This window comes from Agelaius tricolor, unplaced genomic scaffold, assembly GCF_023055355.1.
Source record: "Agelaius tricolor isolate 1412-34295 unplaced genomic scaffold, bAgeTri1.0.p SCAF_1, whole genome shotgun sequence".
NCBI lineage: Eukaryota > Metazoa > Chordata > Aves > Passeriformes > Icteridae > Agelaius > Agelaius tricolor.
In genome coordinates this window covers 88707307-88723168 of record NW_027269261.1, presented here as the reverse complement: position 1 = coordinate 88723168, position 15862 = coordinate 88707307, and the positions used below count along the sequence as shown (strand labels likewise).

At 42.5% G+C, this 15862-nt stretch overlaps 1 protein-coding gene across 4 annotated transcripts; it reads left to right on the top strand.

Annotated features, from left to right (window-relative positions):
• The first annotated feature begins 683 nt into the window (after positions 1-683).
• LOC139597201 (glutathione S-transferase-like) lies at positions 684-15655 on the top strand. Of its 4 annotated transcripts, XM_071442242.1 has the most exons (12): positions 684-767; positions 1831-1944; positions 2550-2601; positions 4334-4466; positions 5328-5469; positions 6126-6257; positions 9989-10102; positions 10711-10762; positions 12972-13104; positions 13966-14107; positions 14763-14894; positions 15252-15655. In XM_071442242.1, the coding sequence occupies exons 2-12, from the start codon at positions 1858-1860 to the stop codon at positions 15372-15374; spliced, it is 1242 nt and encodes a 413-aa protein (XP_071298343.1). In that variant the 5' UTR covers positions 684-767; positions 1831-1857; the 3' UTR covers positions 15375-15655. The 4 variants fall into 4 exon arrangements, with proteins under 4 accessions (XP_071298343.1, XP_071298362.1, XP_071298352.1 ...); XM_071442251.1 differs by lacking the exons at positions 684-767; positions 1831-1944; positions 4334-4466; XM_071442261.1 differs by lacking the exons at positions 9989-10102; positions 10711-10762; positions 12972-13104; ... (1 more) ...; positions 14763-14894; positions 15252-15655 and adding an exon at positions 6577-6995 and having other exon boundaries at positions 685-767.
• The last annotated feature ends 207 nt before the right edge of the window (positions 15656-15862 follow it).

Below are 15862 nucleotides of genomic sequence, written 5' to 3'. Positions count from 1 at the left end.
ACATGGGAATGTATGCTGTATTTGAATGTATGACTTTTTGAAATCTATTGAGTTGTCCAAAGAAAGCAGTCAGGAGTGCAGAGTGCAGTTTGCCTTCTGATGCCTCACTTCATTTAGTGTCTCTTTCAGTCAAATACAGTCTTTGGTGTGTATTTTCACTGAGTCAAATTCAGGAAAAATAAAAAAAACAAACCAACCCAGATGTCCAGAGAGGATTCAACAGAAGTCACCTGAAGGAATATGCACTAAGAAAGGCATAGAAGCTTGTGAAAGATTCGAGCTGAATTAGTTGATGTGATTTATGTAAAATGGCAATGTGTAAAAAGTAAAAAAAAAAAACAACAAAACAAACCAACCAACCAAACAAAAAAACCAAAAAGCAAACAGCCCCTAGAATAAAAGTGAGATTGCCATAGCAGTATTCTTTTAATCTGAGTGAGCTTTTCAGCTGTTATAATTATTTTTAGCTAGCATGGTAACAAGCAATGAAAATTGGAGGCATATAACCATTTTGTGCTAGCATAGATATTTCCAATGATCATGACCTCTGATTTATTTTACATTTCTACGTAGTCAGCATTAGTCAGGAATTTATTTTCTGTAGGTGGGAAGTAGCATAACAGAGATAATGGTTTTTGTTTCCTTAAGAGAGAGAAGTCTCCTGTTTGCAGAGAGCTGTTTGGAATGCTCAGTGTAGGAGGAGCTCCAGAGTTATATAATCTTAAGGCAGAACTGCTGTAAGTTCAGAGTGGGTCACACTGTGCAAGGTAAGTGAGTTTTTTACTTTATTTTCCCTAAAATGCAGGGACTTGTACATGAAACTCAGTCATTGAATGGGTTTTATAGAATAAATGTGTGTATGTATTTTCTTTAATAATATGGATATGTGTACCAAATGTTAATTCTTAATCAGCTGCTTTTGAGGTGCACAGAATTAGAAAAAGTGCAGATACAACAAGTGGGGAATGTTTCCTCTCACCTCCTCCTTCCTACTCTAGAGAAGCTGACATGTTATTTACACGGGGATTATGGTGGTGGTTTGGCCGTTTTCCTTTTGCTGCTGATAAAGCTTCAGCGTTGTTGCTGACAGGGTGCCAATAGCTGTGAGGCTGGTCTAGGCTGGGCACTGTTTGGGTGTCTTTGTGGCTGATGTGCACACATGGTTCTGAGTGGGGTGGGTGACAGTCTGCCTAGAAACTGTTGTTGCTTTAAGTTTCTGCCTAGAAATTGTTGTTGCTTGAAATTCCAGCAGAGTTGGAAGTGGACCAAGCAAGCATTGCCCTGTGGCTGTGCCTGTGGTAAAGGCAAATCTGATGATACCAGGGGCAAAATTAACTTCCATGTTTTGGAGGTTTTGTCTAAAGACATTTCAGAAGCATGGAGTGTTGTAAAAGGGATTGACTGAAGGAAAGAATTCCTTCCTGGCTGGTTATAATGGAGCATAATGGCTGCTGGAGAAAGCAGAGCAATTGCTGAGTTTGTAGCATGTATCTGATTAAACAGTAACTGCGTTCTGAGATAATGCCAAAATACACGAAGAGCACATGCAGCTTTCTGGTCAGAACAGAACACATTGGATGCAAAGTTTAAAATACTTTAAAATCCTTGTTCTCTGTCTGGGCCAATTTCTCTAAGTCCAGAATTTTGCTTAAATACTCTGCATGTGTAAGAAACATTTGAAGGCAGAATGAATCATGGCAGTCACTCAATATAATCTTTTACCTCCACTGTTGATTAATTAAAGTCTTGAACCATAAATCATTGGTTTCAAAAAAGAAAGAGAGAACCAGTTAGAGACTCAAAATTGCAAACCTTCTTTCTTCATTGCAGATACCAGGGAATCAGGCACGTGGAAACATGTCTGGAAAACCCAGGCTACACTACTTCAATGGACGTGGCCGCATGGAATCAATTCGGTGGCTCCTGGCAGCAGCTGGGGTTGAGGTTTGCTTCTGGTCTTTTGTACTGAGACCCTGTGACAAATATGTGCTTCTCCTGTTCCTTCTGAAAGTGTGACTGAGCAGCAGCTTCAAGCTCTGCCTTCAGTGCATTGCTGAGCAGGCCAACAGGGACCACGAGCTTGCCCTAAGCAGGGGGCAAGTTCCTGTCTCACTTGCATGCATCGTGTGCAAAGCCTGCAGGTAGCACCACAAATGCTCCTCCCCTGTAGCAAGAGAGAGAAGAAATTTAAAACCCCAGCAGCAGAACCTGGCTTCTTAATCTTCTGATTAATCACAGAGGTCAAGCACCTGCAATTCTGAGTACCTTCAGTTAAATTCCAATGTCCAATGTCCAAAACTACAGTTTTGTTTTTTTTACCTCTGACAGATTCTGATACTAAACCAGAGATGGTGTATGGGAGTGTGTGTGTTTCAAGATCATCCATGGGTTTCTGTCACAGTGATGGCCATGGTGCCTGACAGCTTTAAAATACGATTTATGTTATAAAAATATAAAATGGCTCAAAACACATCTCCTTAGGCCTTCTTTACCTAAATTTGGAGAATCAAAATCATGGAATGACAACAGAACTTTTCTTCTTCCTGCAGTTTGAAGAATCTTTCTTGGAAAAAAAGGAGGATCTGACAAAGTTACAGAAGGGTAAGTTTCCTTCACTTTTAGATAATAACAGCTCAATAGTAAAAATAGGAAGAATCAGAATTATAATTAGAATTAGAGTTACTTGTCTGAGAACACTTAAGAATTGTTAAATCTTAGTGCCTTATAATGAAAGTTCCTTAACTGGATTGTACATGAGCTCTCATACATGCAGAGAGAGGTCCTGCAGTGTGTTAGCCGATATCATCCACCCAGTTGCTTCGATCTTCACTGAATCCAAGATGGGCTGAGGTCAGAAAGGATGTCTCAAGATTATCTACTCCACCTCCCCCATTCAAGCAAGGCCCCCTCCAGCCAGTTACCCAGGACCATGTAAAGCTGGGTTTTGCGTATCTCCAAGGTTGGAGAATGTACAGCTTCTCTGGACAAGCCACACAGTCAAAGAGCCTTTCTTGAAGTTCAGATGGTTGACTCTCCTTTGCTGCAGCTTGTGTCCATTGCCTTCCATCCTATGGCAATAGAGACCTTTGTCTTCAGATCATCTTGAAAGTCTTTAGCATCTTAGGTTGCCTACAAAGTTGTTGTTTTATGATCCCTATGAAAACAGAGTTCCAGATTTCCAAGTTTACCTGTTGCTCCCAAGGCAGCAACCCACTGTGCTGGCTTCAGCTTCAGTGTTCCTGAACATGATAATCATGTTTCCTCCAAACCAAATTGCATGGCTGTGCCCTTCACTTGGCCTGTGGAAACACAGCTGAGCTTGGGTTAACATTTGCAGTCCTGCTGTCCTGTAGGAATAATGACATGGTCCCCCTGTTACAGGCTGCTTTTCAAAAAGTATTTTGGGACACAATTATAAACCTAAATGCACCCTTACAAAAAAGAACATAGCTGATCAGTCATCTGAGTCAAGAAATATGATTCCTTAAGCAAAAACTCTTGCTGACGCTCCGACCTGACACCTCTCTTTCTGGTGATATTACTTCTTGCTAGGAAAAGGCTTCTGCATGCTAGCAGAAGAATTTAATGGCTCCAGCCTCACTCCAAGTGATATTTGGGTCTTGCAGGAATCTCATGGAACTCACTCATTGTTCCCACTTCATGCTTGTACAGATGAGATGCCATTTATAATGTCAAAAAAGTTGTCACAAAGATCTTCTTTGCTTTTCTATTCACTATTGTTTATATATTCATTATTATTCACATTATATGTTGGCCAGTGCTTAGAAAGTCCAGATGTATTTAGCAGAGCACGACAGAAACTGGCTGGACCAGATCTTTCAGTCCTTCTCATCTCTATGAACCTGCATGAAAATCACAAGAGCCATGCAGTGCATGTATTTTTCAGCGTGTGACTGCTGCCAGTTCTGCCTTGGGCTGTTTCCTCAATCTGAAATTCCCACAACTTCATTGCTATTGTATTAAGTTGTTATCATGTCACTAAGAAGAGGCTGCTGCATGGTGAGCATTTTCCACACCTGCCTGTAAGAATGAGGAAGGTTGCTACCAAAAGGTTGTCAAGCATTGGAACAGGCTGCCCAAGGAAGTGGTTGAGCCACTGCGTGTAGAGGTGCGCTTGGGGAGAGGGTTTTTAGTGGTGGAATTAGGCATTGTTGATTTTACAATTGGATTTGATGATCTTGGGAATTTTTATCCAGCCAGATTGATTCAGATTCTAAAAAAAAAGTAATCCATGTGGTTACTTTGCCTTACACATGCTGGTGGTTCTCACTGAGGGACTGAACTTCTCCTTGTGTTATTCCCTTTGGCCTAGATGGATCCCTGCTCTTTCAGCAAGTGCCAATGGTAGAGATCGACGGGATGAAGCTGGTGCAGACCAGAGCCATTGCCAACTACATAGCGACCAAGTACAACCTCTACGGGAAGGACATGAAGGAGAGAGCCCTGTACTGTAACAGTACCACCTTTGCTTGTTAGACCCCAGCTCCCCCTGTAGCTCAGGAAACACAAGGGTGTGCAGCTCACAGCTCGATTCAGTGGCAGAGGGCAGCACTGCATGAGATCACTGTGGCTGCAGCTGATGTCTACAGCAGAGAGAGCCAGCTGGATTCCATGGGGCAAGCGAGCCCAGGAATCATCAGTCAGAGGTCAATGCACTTGCCAGAAGAAAGCAGTCAGGGGGGCAGACTGTCCTTCTGATGCTGCATTTCATTTTCTTCTGCAGTTGTCAGCAGCATCATTTCCTCCTCATCACATTCAGGGAAATGTCTTTTAAGGGAACAAAAACCCTCCTCTCACTACTAACCAGGAATTAGTACAGATTTAATTACAGGTTATTAGAGGACAGGACTCCTGGGGCACATCTTTTGACCTGAGGTATTTCTGAATGCTTGAAATTACTAAGCCCTGGTAAACACATGTGTCAAGATATTTGCTTGAAATGGTATGGACCTGCTATTAATCTTAGGCTGATTGGATTTTTAACACAAGTCTGGATGGCACATGACAGTTTTGTAATCAGGTTCAAAAACCCATATTCCAGACAAGAATCAGTCCCAGTAAGAAGTGGGAGTCCTACAGTCTTCATGTTTCCCTAGGAATTTTGCATTTGCCTTAGGCCCAAGCTCCCCCCCCCTTCCTGGCCCCAGTGCAACTGCATTCCAGGGGGAACTTTGCCAGGGTATTGGTGTGTGTGTGGGATAGAAGGGGCAGGGATTTCCCAGCATCTCAGTGAGGTTGTGTCAGGAGTTATTGTGCTGTTCAGACCTACTGTGTGTGACCTGACCAAGTGGATCTCTTCCTTTCAGAATTGATATGTACGTGGAAGGAATGTTCGATCTGAATGAGTTACTAATGACATATGAAATCCAACCAGCAGACAAAAAGGAGCAGCATTTTGCAAATATGATGGACAAGGCTGAAAACAGATACTTCCCAGTCTTTGAGAAGGTATGTGGCTAAGAGTTGTAGCTCAATTGATGCTGTTACCTTGAACCTCCATCCTGGAAGCACACAAGTTTTATGGAGGAAAACAGAAGAGAAGCTATCACTGGAATATCTATGTTCTGGTTTTTAGTGGTGCTGGGATTAAGGTGGAGACAGGATACTACAGAGGGGACAGAAGGCACTTCAAATCTGGGAGAGATGTACAGCTGCAAAAACCCAGCACACCCAGAGCTCCCCAAATGTCCATGTTTCAGAGTGTCTGTTGCTTCAGACAAAAGACACTACAGCACCAGCTTTGACATCAACTTCCTCCTGGATTGTAGGTGGCCCATAGATGCTGTGTACCATAGATGCAGTGTAAAAGCATTGCAGTTCCTCCTGTATGTCATACAGCTCAGCCTTCAATGCAGCTACAGCAGCCAAGGCATGTTGAGCACAACTGAGCTGCCAGACAGGAATGTAGAAGTGAAAGAGCTGATAGATGATGCCTAGGATGGCAGTGCCTTCAGATCATTGTTTGTACTACAGGTGTTTGAACTGCATTTCCTTCTTTCACAGAGAACTCCATGCAATGTGTGACCCTGCTTTGAAGATATTACATTATTTATGAGAAAAGAACTGATAAAAGACATCATCTACTTCTGGTTCTCTGTTTTTAGGTTTTGAAAGACCATGGAAAGGACTTTCTGGTTGGCAACCAGCTGAGCAGGGCAGATGTTCAATTACTTGAAGTTATTTTGATGGTAGAGGAGTGGAAGCCTGATATCTTTGTCAAATTTCCTGTCTTGCAGGTAAATGAATGGGCAGTTTGAATGGAGCCTTAATTGGAAAGGACCACTGATTTAAAGTGGCTGGGAAATATGGGAGAGTGAGTGGGTCAGAAGTGACATGAAAAATAATAAAATACCCTAAGAACTTTTAGCTGGCCTCACATACTCAATGTTATTGCCACATTTTGTCACTACAACCCCAAAAGCATAAGAGAGGGAAGCATATAGTTTCTTCTGCAGCATCAAGCTGTAATGTGTCTTTCAGAGCATGGATAACATTAAAATGTCTGACAGCTGCAATGATTCTTAAACATGGCGCTGTTTTGATTTTGTTTTGTAGAGTTTCAAAGCAAGAATAAGCAATATCCCCACAATAAAGAAATTCCTGCAGCCTGGCAGCCAGAGGAAACCACCATCCGATGACAGTGTTGTAGACAAAGTGATGAAAATTTTCTACTCCTGAGCAGCACCCTAAAGCCACAGAAACTCTGTTTCACTGTATTTGCAGATAGTAGCAAGGTGAAATTAATCAAAAGAATGGAAATGTCAAATTAATGGAACGAGTGAAAAAATGTTTTTGATCTTTCCTTAGCTACAGGACTGGTTTTAGCCTACTGCAGACACTTCACTGTGAAACTACATGAGTGTAACAGCAAAGGAAATAGTTCACTAAATTTAAGGGGGTAAATTGGACAACACATAATGCCTTGAATAACTAAAAAACTACCTGAAATAAATTCTTACTATTGATACTCAAAACCTGGCTGTTCATTGACTTCTTGCTGCTACCTCTATGCCTAAGATCTGTCCAGTTCTGTTTTTATTGCATTCCCAAGAATTGTTGGAAAATTAGGAGAGATTAATCCAAACAGTAGTCATGTTTGTTTGTTTTTTTTTTTCCCCTAGGAAATTCATAGAAAAACCTGCAGGTTCTGGTTAGCTGAGGCTGAAAGTTTGGATTCAGCTTTCCTCTGAGCTTAACTTGGAATATCCTTGGACCAGAGCTCCTACTGCACCTCTGCTTTGCCACTAGACACTTGAAGTCTTGTGCTGCAGCTTCAGCCATGTTTCCTTTATCAGAGGGTCTATTGCAGCAGCTACAAGCCCTTTGAGGACTCTGAGAAACAAATGCTGGGCACCAGCTTAAAACTTACTGAGAAAGGAGGAGCCAGGATGGTGTCAGGTCTTAGTGAGACCCTGGAATGCAGGAATCCATGTTGACTTATGTCACTGAATATGAAAGCAAGTTTAATACAAGTTGTACTGCAGTTGTTCATTCTAATCACTTTGATCAAGCTCCACTACTAAGGTTAGCAAGACTGTTGAACTTTGATAAAAATGTGCATTTATGCAGTGAAATGTGTTCCTGCCCAGGGCAGGAGGGTTGGAACTAGATGATCTTTAAGGTCCCTTCTACCCCAAACCATTCTATGATTCTGTGATACTACTTAAACACCAAATCAAGCAAGTTTGTAAATGAAAGAGTCAGTGCCCTAAATCCAGCTACAACTAGAGCACTGGCAGTTTTCAGCTGGGCAAACTCAGGGCTCTGTAGCTCTTGCTAAAGCCAACAGTTTCTTCATAGGAGACGTCATGCAGCTGGAACCAGTTTTTGTCATCAAAAAAGGAAATAAACCCATGTTTTTCAGCAGCAAAGCATGCTGAAAGATGCAGAGAGTTGTTGCAGGAGCTGTTTCTCTCCTGCCTCACTGAAGCATTTGGACAACACTTGCAGCTCGTGTCCAGGAAGGACCTGAGGGAGAAAGCCCCTCCTATTGTAACAAACCGATTGTATTGTGTGACACACTGCAAGTTATACAACCTCCCTGTGTAACATAAGAAGAATATTCCTGCCCACTGCCATGTTCAGGGTAATTCGGAAAACTTTTGCATGTATTTGTTGACCTTGACCGCAGGTACTGCCTACATCAATATTAACCACGTAGATTAGATAGGCAGGATGGTGCATGGAGGATTATTCTGCACTGACTTCCTCAGATCAATACAGTTCTCCAGTGAAAGTAGTCAGGAGTGCAGAGGGCAGTTTGCCTTCTGATACCACACTTCATTCGTTCATTGTCTCTCACAGTTCTCTTTGGTGTGTATTTACACTGAGTCAAATTCAGGGAAATGTTTTTGACCAAAATTGTCAAAACCCACCCCAATGTCCATTGATGGAAGTGAGCAGAAGTGTCCTGAAGGAATATACACTTAGCAAGGCATAGAAGGTTATGTCAGATTTGAGGTAAATTAGTTGATGTGATTTATGTAAAGTGGCAATGTGTAAAAAGTAAACACCCAGAAAACATTAGAATAAAAGGTGATTGGCATAGCAGTATTTTTTTAATCTGAATGAGCTTTTCAGACACTATAATTATTTTTAACTGGCAAATAGGAGGCATATTACCATTCTGTGCTGACACAGATATTTCCAATGATCATGGTCTCTCATGTAGCTTACACTTCTGCATTGTCATCATTACTCAGGGATTTATTCTCTGTAGGTGAGAAGTAACTAAAGAGAGATCATGGGTTTTGTTTGCTTAAGAGAAAGAAGTTTCTCAATTGCAGAGAATTGTTTGCGATACTTGGTGTGGGAGGGGCTCTAGAGTTATATAATCTCAAGGCAGAACGGCTGAGAGCTTAGAGTGAGTTGGACTCTTCGCAAGGTAAGTGGGTTCTTTTATTTTGGACATGCAGGGAGTTGTTGTATGTGAAGCTCAGTTATTTAATGGGTTTTATAGATTGAATGTGTGTATCTACTTTCTTTACTAACATGGTTATGTGTACCAAATGTTAATTCTTAATCAGCTGCTTTTGAGGTGCACAGCATTAGAAAAAGAAGTGCAGATACCAAAAGTGGGGAATGTTTCCTCTCACCTCCTCCTTCCTACTCTAGAGAAGCTGACATGTTATTTACATGGGGATTATGGTGGTGGTTTGGCCGTTTTCCTTTTGCTGCTGATAAAGCTTCAGCGTTGTTGCTGACAGGGTGCCAATAGCTGTGAGGCTGGTCTAGGCTGGGCACTGTTTGGGTGTCTTTGTGGCTGATGTGCACACATGGTTCTGAGTGGGGTGGGTGACAGTCTGCCTAGAAACTGTTGTTGCTTTAAGTTTCTGCCTAGAAATTGTTGTTGCTTGAAATTCCAGCAGAGTTGGAAGTGGACCAAGCAAGCATTGCCCTGTGGCTGTGCCTGTGGTAAAGGCAAATCTGATGATACCAGGGGCAAAATTAACTTCCATGTTTTGGAGGTTTTGTCTAAAGACATTTCAGAAGCATGGAGTGTTGTAAAAGGGATTGACTGAAGGAAAGAATTCCTTCCTGGCTGGTTATAATGGAGCATAATGGCTGCTGGAGAAAGCAGAGCAATTGCTGAGTTTGTAGCATGTATCTGATTAAACAGTAACTGCGTTCTGAGATAATGCCAAAATACACGAAGAGCACATGCAGCTTTCTGGTCAGAACAGAACACTTTGAATGAAAATTGTTCTGATTGACTGCTTCTCTGTTTGAGCCAATTGCTCTAAGTACAGAGTTCTGCTTATATACTCTGCATGTGTAAGTAATATCTGAAGGCAGAATGATACCTGGCAGTCTCTCAATAAATCCTAACTTCTACCTCCACTGTTGATTAAGTAAAGTCTTGGATGATAAATCATTGGTTTCAAAAAAGACAACTTTGAAAGCGAATTAGAGAGTTGAATCCAGGATTAAGAATGTTTATTGTGCAAACCTTCTTTCTTCATTGCAGATACCAGGGAATCAGGCACGTGGAAACATGTCTGGAAAACCCAGGCTGCACTACTTCAATGGACGTGGCCGCATGGAACCAATTCGGTGGCTCCTGGCAGCAGCTGGGGTTGAGGTTTGCTTCTGGTCTTTTGTACTGAGACCCTGTGACAAATATGTGCTTCTCCTGTTCCTTCTGAAAGTGTGACTGAGCAGCAGCTTCAAGCTCTGCCTTCAGTGCATTGCTGAGCAGGCCAACAGGGACCACGAGCTTGCCCTAAGCAGGGGGCAAGTTCCTGTCTCACTTGCATGCATCGTGTGCAAAGCCTGCAGGTAGCACCACAAATGCTCCTCCCCTGTAGCTAGAGAGAGAAGAAATTTAAAACCCCAGCAGCAGAACCTGGCTTCTTAATCTTCTGATTAATCACAGAGGTCAAGCACCTGCAATTCTGAGTACCTTCAGTTAAATTCCAATGTCCAATGTCCAAAACTACAGTTTTGTTTTTTTTTTATCTCTGACAGATTCTGATACTAAACCAGAGAGGGTGTATGGGAGCGTGTGTGTTTCAAGATCATCCATGGGTTTCTGTCACAGTGATGGCCATGGCGCCTGACAGCTTTAAAATATGATTTATGTTATAAAAATATAAAATGGCTCAAAACACATCTCCTTAGGCCTTCTTTACCTAAATGAAGAAGAATCAAAATCATGGAATGACAACAGAACTTTTCTTCTTTCTGCAGTTTGAAGAATCTTTCTTGGAAAAAAAGGAGGATCTGACAAAGTTACAGAAGGGTAAGTTTCCTTCACTTTTAGATAATAACAGCAGGAATAATAATAATCATCATCATCATCATCAGAATTAAAATTAGAATTCGAATTGCTTGTCTGAGATCACCTAAGAATTGTTATGGCTTAGTGCCTTAAAAAGAAAATGTCTTAGACTGGATTGTACACTCTCAGAAGTGCATACTGCAGTATTAGGTGATATCATCCACCCAGTTGCTTCAACCTCCACTGAATCACAGAAGGGTTCAGAGGGGACCTCTCAAGATAATCTACTCCACCTCCCCCATTCAAGCAAGGCCCCCTCCAGCCAGTTACCCAGGACCATGTCCAGCTGGGTTTTGCATATCTCCAAGGTTGGAGAATGTACAGCTTCTCTGGACAAGCCACACAGTCAAAGAGCCGTTCATGAAGTTCGGATGGTCGACTCTCCTTTGTTGTATTGCACTAAATAGTTGATTTAGTTGTTGTTTTGCACTGGGTGTCTGGTAAATTGCCCTGATCACATGGTCTGTCTCCTTCTCCCCTTTCCCCCCTAAGCCCCAGTAGTAGTGGTTTCTCCTTGGTCTCCTCCTCCCCTCTCCCCCTCCTCACTTGTATCCCACTGCCTGTGGTTCTTTTCCTCCACACTCCATTCACTGGTTTAAAATCTCTCACCATCAAGCATTCCTCCTCTTTTCCCCCAGGGATGTTACCTGGATTTCCAGGTGACACCTATCAAGAAATAAAGTAGGACTTGGGTCCCGAGGAGAAGAGAGCCTTGAGTCTTTTACTTTTGTCCTCGTAAAGGCTGGGATGGGCGGGGGTCCAGAGCAGCCGGATGGGACCCGAACGGCCCCAGAGATCAGCCCCTACAGCTGGCACCCAGTGGCCGTCTTCCACGTCTCTCACTCCTTTGCTTCACTTTGTGACCATTGCTTTCCATCCTATGGCAATAGAGGCCTTTGTATTCAGATCATCTTGAAAGTCTTTAGCATCTTAGGTTGCCTACAAAGTTGTTGTTTTATGATCCCTATGAAAACAGAGTTCCAGATTTCCGAGTTTACCTGTTGCTCTGCAGCATTCCTGCCTCCCAAGGCAGCAACCCACTGTGCTGGCTTCAGCTTCAGTGTTCCTGGTCATGATAATCATGTTTCCTCCAAACCAAATTGCATGTCTGTGCCCATGGCCTGTGAAAAGCAACCTGAGCTTGGGTTAGCATTTGCAGTCCTGCTGTCCTGTAGGAATAATGACTTGGTCCCTATGTTACAGGCTGGCTTTCAAAAAGTATTTTGGGACATAAACAGAATGCTAAATGCACCCTTACCAAGAGGGACATAGCTGATCAGTCATCTGAGTCAAGAAATATGATTCCATCAAGCAAAAACGCTTGCTGACTCTCTGACCTGATACCTCTCTTTCTGGAGAAGTGTTTTTACTTCTTTCAGGCTAAGATAAGAATTCTGTGTGCTAGCAAAAGCATTGCCTGGCTGCAGCCTCACTCCAAGTGATATTTGGGTCTTGCAGGAATCTCATGGAACTCACTCATTGTTCCCACTTCATGCCTAGACAGATAAACTGGCATTTGTAATGTCAGAAAAGTTGTCACAAAGATCTTCTTTGCTTTTCTATTCACTATTGTTTATATATTCATTATTATTCACATTATATGTTGGCCAGTGCTTAGAAAGTCCAGATGTATTTAGCAGAGCACGACAGAAACTGGCTGGACCAGATCTTTCAGTCCTTCTCATCTCTATGAACCTGCATGAAAATCACCTGTGTTAGAGCCATGCAGTGCATGTATTTTTCAGCGTGTGACTGCTGCCAGTTCTGCCTTGGGCTGTTTCCTCAATCTGAAATTCCCACAACTTCATTGCTATTGTATTAAGTTGTTATCATGTCACTAAGAAGAGGCTGCTGCATGGTGAGCATTTTCCACACCTGCCTGTAAGAATGAGGAAGGTTGCTACCAAAAGGGTTGTCAAGCATTGGAACAGGCTGCCCAAGGAAGTGGTTGAGTCACTGGGTGTAGAGGTGCGCTTGGGGAGAGGGTTTAGTGGTGGAATTAGGCATTGTTGATTTTACAATTGGATTTGATGATCTTGGGATTTTTTATCCAGCCAGATTGATTCAGATTCTAAAAAAAAAGTAATCCATGTGGTTACTTTGCCTTACACATGCTGGTGGTTCTCATTGAGGGACTGAACTTCTCCTTGTGTTATTCCCTTTGGCCTAGATGGATCCCTGCTCTTTCAGCAAGTGCCAATGGTAGAGATCGACGGGATGAAGCTGGTGCAGACCAGAGCCATTGCCAACTACGTAGCGACCAAGTACAACCTCTACGGGAAGGACATGAAGGAGAGAGCCCTGTACTGTAACAGTACCACCTTTGCTTGTTAGACCCCAGCTCCCCCTGTAGCTCAGGAAACACAAGGGTGTGCAGCTCACAGCTCGATTCAGTGGCAGAGGGCAGCACTGCATGAGATCACTGTGGCTGCAGCTGATGTCTACAGCAGAGAGAGCCAGCTGGATTCCATGGGGCAAGCGAGCCCAGGAATCATCAGTCAGAGGTCAATGCACTTGCCAGAAGAAAGCAGTCAGGGGGGCAGACTGTCCTTCTGATGCTGCATTTCATTTTCTTCTGCAGTTGTCAGCAGCATCATTTCCTCCTCATCACATTCAGGGAAATGTCTTTTAAGGGAACAAAAACCCTCCTCTCACTACTAACCAGGAATTAGTACAGATTTAATTACAGGTTATTAGAGGACAGGACTCCTGGGGCACATCTTTTGACCTGAGGTATTTCTGAATGCTTGAAATTACTAAGTCCTGGTAAACACATGTGTCAAGATATTTGCTCGAAATGGTATGGACCTGCTGTTAATCTTAGGCTGATTGGATTTTTAACACAAGTCTGGATGGCACATATGACAGTTTTGTAATCAGGTTCAAAAACTCATATTCCAGACAAGAATCAGTCCCAGTAAGAAGTGAGAGTCCTACAGTCTTCATGTTTCCCTAGGAATTTTGCATTTGCCTTTGGCCCAAGCTCCCCCCCTGCCTGGCCCCAGTGCACCTGCATTCCAGGGGGAACTTTGCCAGGGTATTGGTGTGTGTGTGGGATAGAAGGGGCAGGGATTTCCCAGCATCTCAGTGAGGTTGTGTCAGGAGTTATTGTGCTGTTCAGACCTACTGTGTGTGACCTGACCAAGTGGATCTCTTCCTTTCAGAATTGATATGTACGTGGAAGGAATGTTCGATCTGTATGAGTTACTCATCATGTATTTTATCCAACCAGCCGACAAAAAGCAGGAACATTTTGCAAACATGATGGACAAGGCTGAAAACAGATACTTCCCAGTCTTTGAGAAGGTATGTGGCAAAGAGTTGGAGCTCAATTGATGCTGTTACCTTGAACCTCCATCCTGGAAGCACACAAGTTTTATGGAGGAAAACAGAAGAGAAGCTACCCCTGGAAAATCAGTGTTCTGGTTTTTAGTGGTGCTGGGATTAAGGTGGAGACAGGATACTACAGAGGGGACAGAAGGCACTTCAAATCTGGGAGAGATGTACAGCTGCAAAAACCCAGCACACCCAGAGCTCCCCAAATGTCCATGTTTCAGAGTGTCTGTTGCTTCAGACAAAAGACACTACAGCACCAGCTTTGACATCAACTTCCTCCTGGATTGTAGGTGGCCCATAGATGCTGTGTACCATAGATGCAGTGTAAAAGCATTGCAGTTCCTCCTGTATGTCATACAGCTCAGCCTTCAATGCAGCTACAGCAGCCAAGGCATGTTGAGCACAACTGAGCTGCCAGACAGGAATGTAGAAGTGAAAGAGCTGATAGATGATGCCTAGGATGGCAGTGCCTTCAGATCATTGTTTGTACTACAGGTGTTTGAACTGCATTTCCTTCTTTTGTGGACAACTCTGTGCAATCTGTGACCCTGCTTTGAAGATATTACATTATTTATAGAAAAGAACTGATAAAAGACATCATCTGCTTCTGGTTCTCTGTTTTTAGGTTTTGAAAGACCATGGAAAGGACTTTCTGGTTGGCAACCAGCTGAGCAGGGCAGATGTTCAATTACTTGAAGTCATTTTGATGGCAGAGGAGTACAAACCTGATACACTTGCCAAATTTCCTCTCTTGCAGGTAAATGAATGGGCAATTTGAATGTACAATGAATTGGAAATTGCACTGATTTAAAGTGGCTGAAAAATATGTGGGAGAGGGTCAGAAGTAACATGCAAAATAATCAATTACCCTAACAATTATATAATAGTATAAATATATATTATCATCAAATACCCTAACAATTTATCTGGCCTCACATACTCAATGTTATTGCCACATTTTGTCACTACAACCCCAAAAGCATAAGAGAGGGAAGCATATAGCTTCTTCTGCAGCATCAAGCTGTAATGTGTCTTTCAGAGCATGGATAACATTGAAATGTCTGACAGCTGCAATGATTCTTAAACACGGCGCTGTTTTGATTTTGTTTTGTAGAGTTTCAAAGCAAGAATTAGCAATATCCCCACAATAAAGAAATTCCTGCAGCCTGGCAGCCAGAGGAAACCACGAACAACAGAGGAAGATGTCGCCAGAGCAATGAAAATATTCCGCTCTTGAGCAGCTGTCTAAACCCATACAAACTGTATGGGTATTTCATTGTATTTCCTGTTAGTGGCAAAGTGAATCTAATGGAATGAGTGAAAAAAAAAGGGGATTGATCTCTCTTTCCTTAGCTACAGGACTGATTTTAGCCTACTGCAGACACTTCATTGTGAAACTACATGAGTGTACCAGCAAAGGAAACAGTTCACTAAATAGGGGGTATATTGGACAACACTCGAGGCCTTAAAAAACTAAAGAGAATACTTGAAATAAATTCTTACTTTTGATACTCAAAACCTGGCTGTTCATTGATTTCTTGCTGCTACTTCTATGCCTAAGATCTGTCTGCTTCTGTTTTTCTGGCATTCCCAAGAATTGTTGGAAAATTAAGAGTGATTATCTCAAAGAGTAGGTCTTTGTCACAATACAGCTAATCTGTAGCTGGACAAATAAATCTGGCTATAATATGAAACCTGTTTTGGCTCTTCTAGTTTGATAAATAA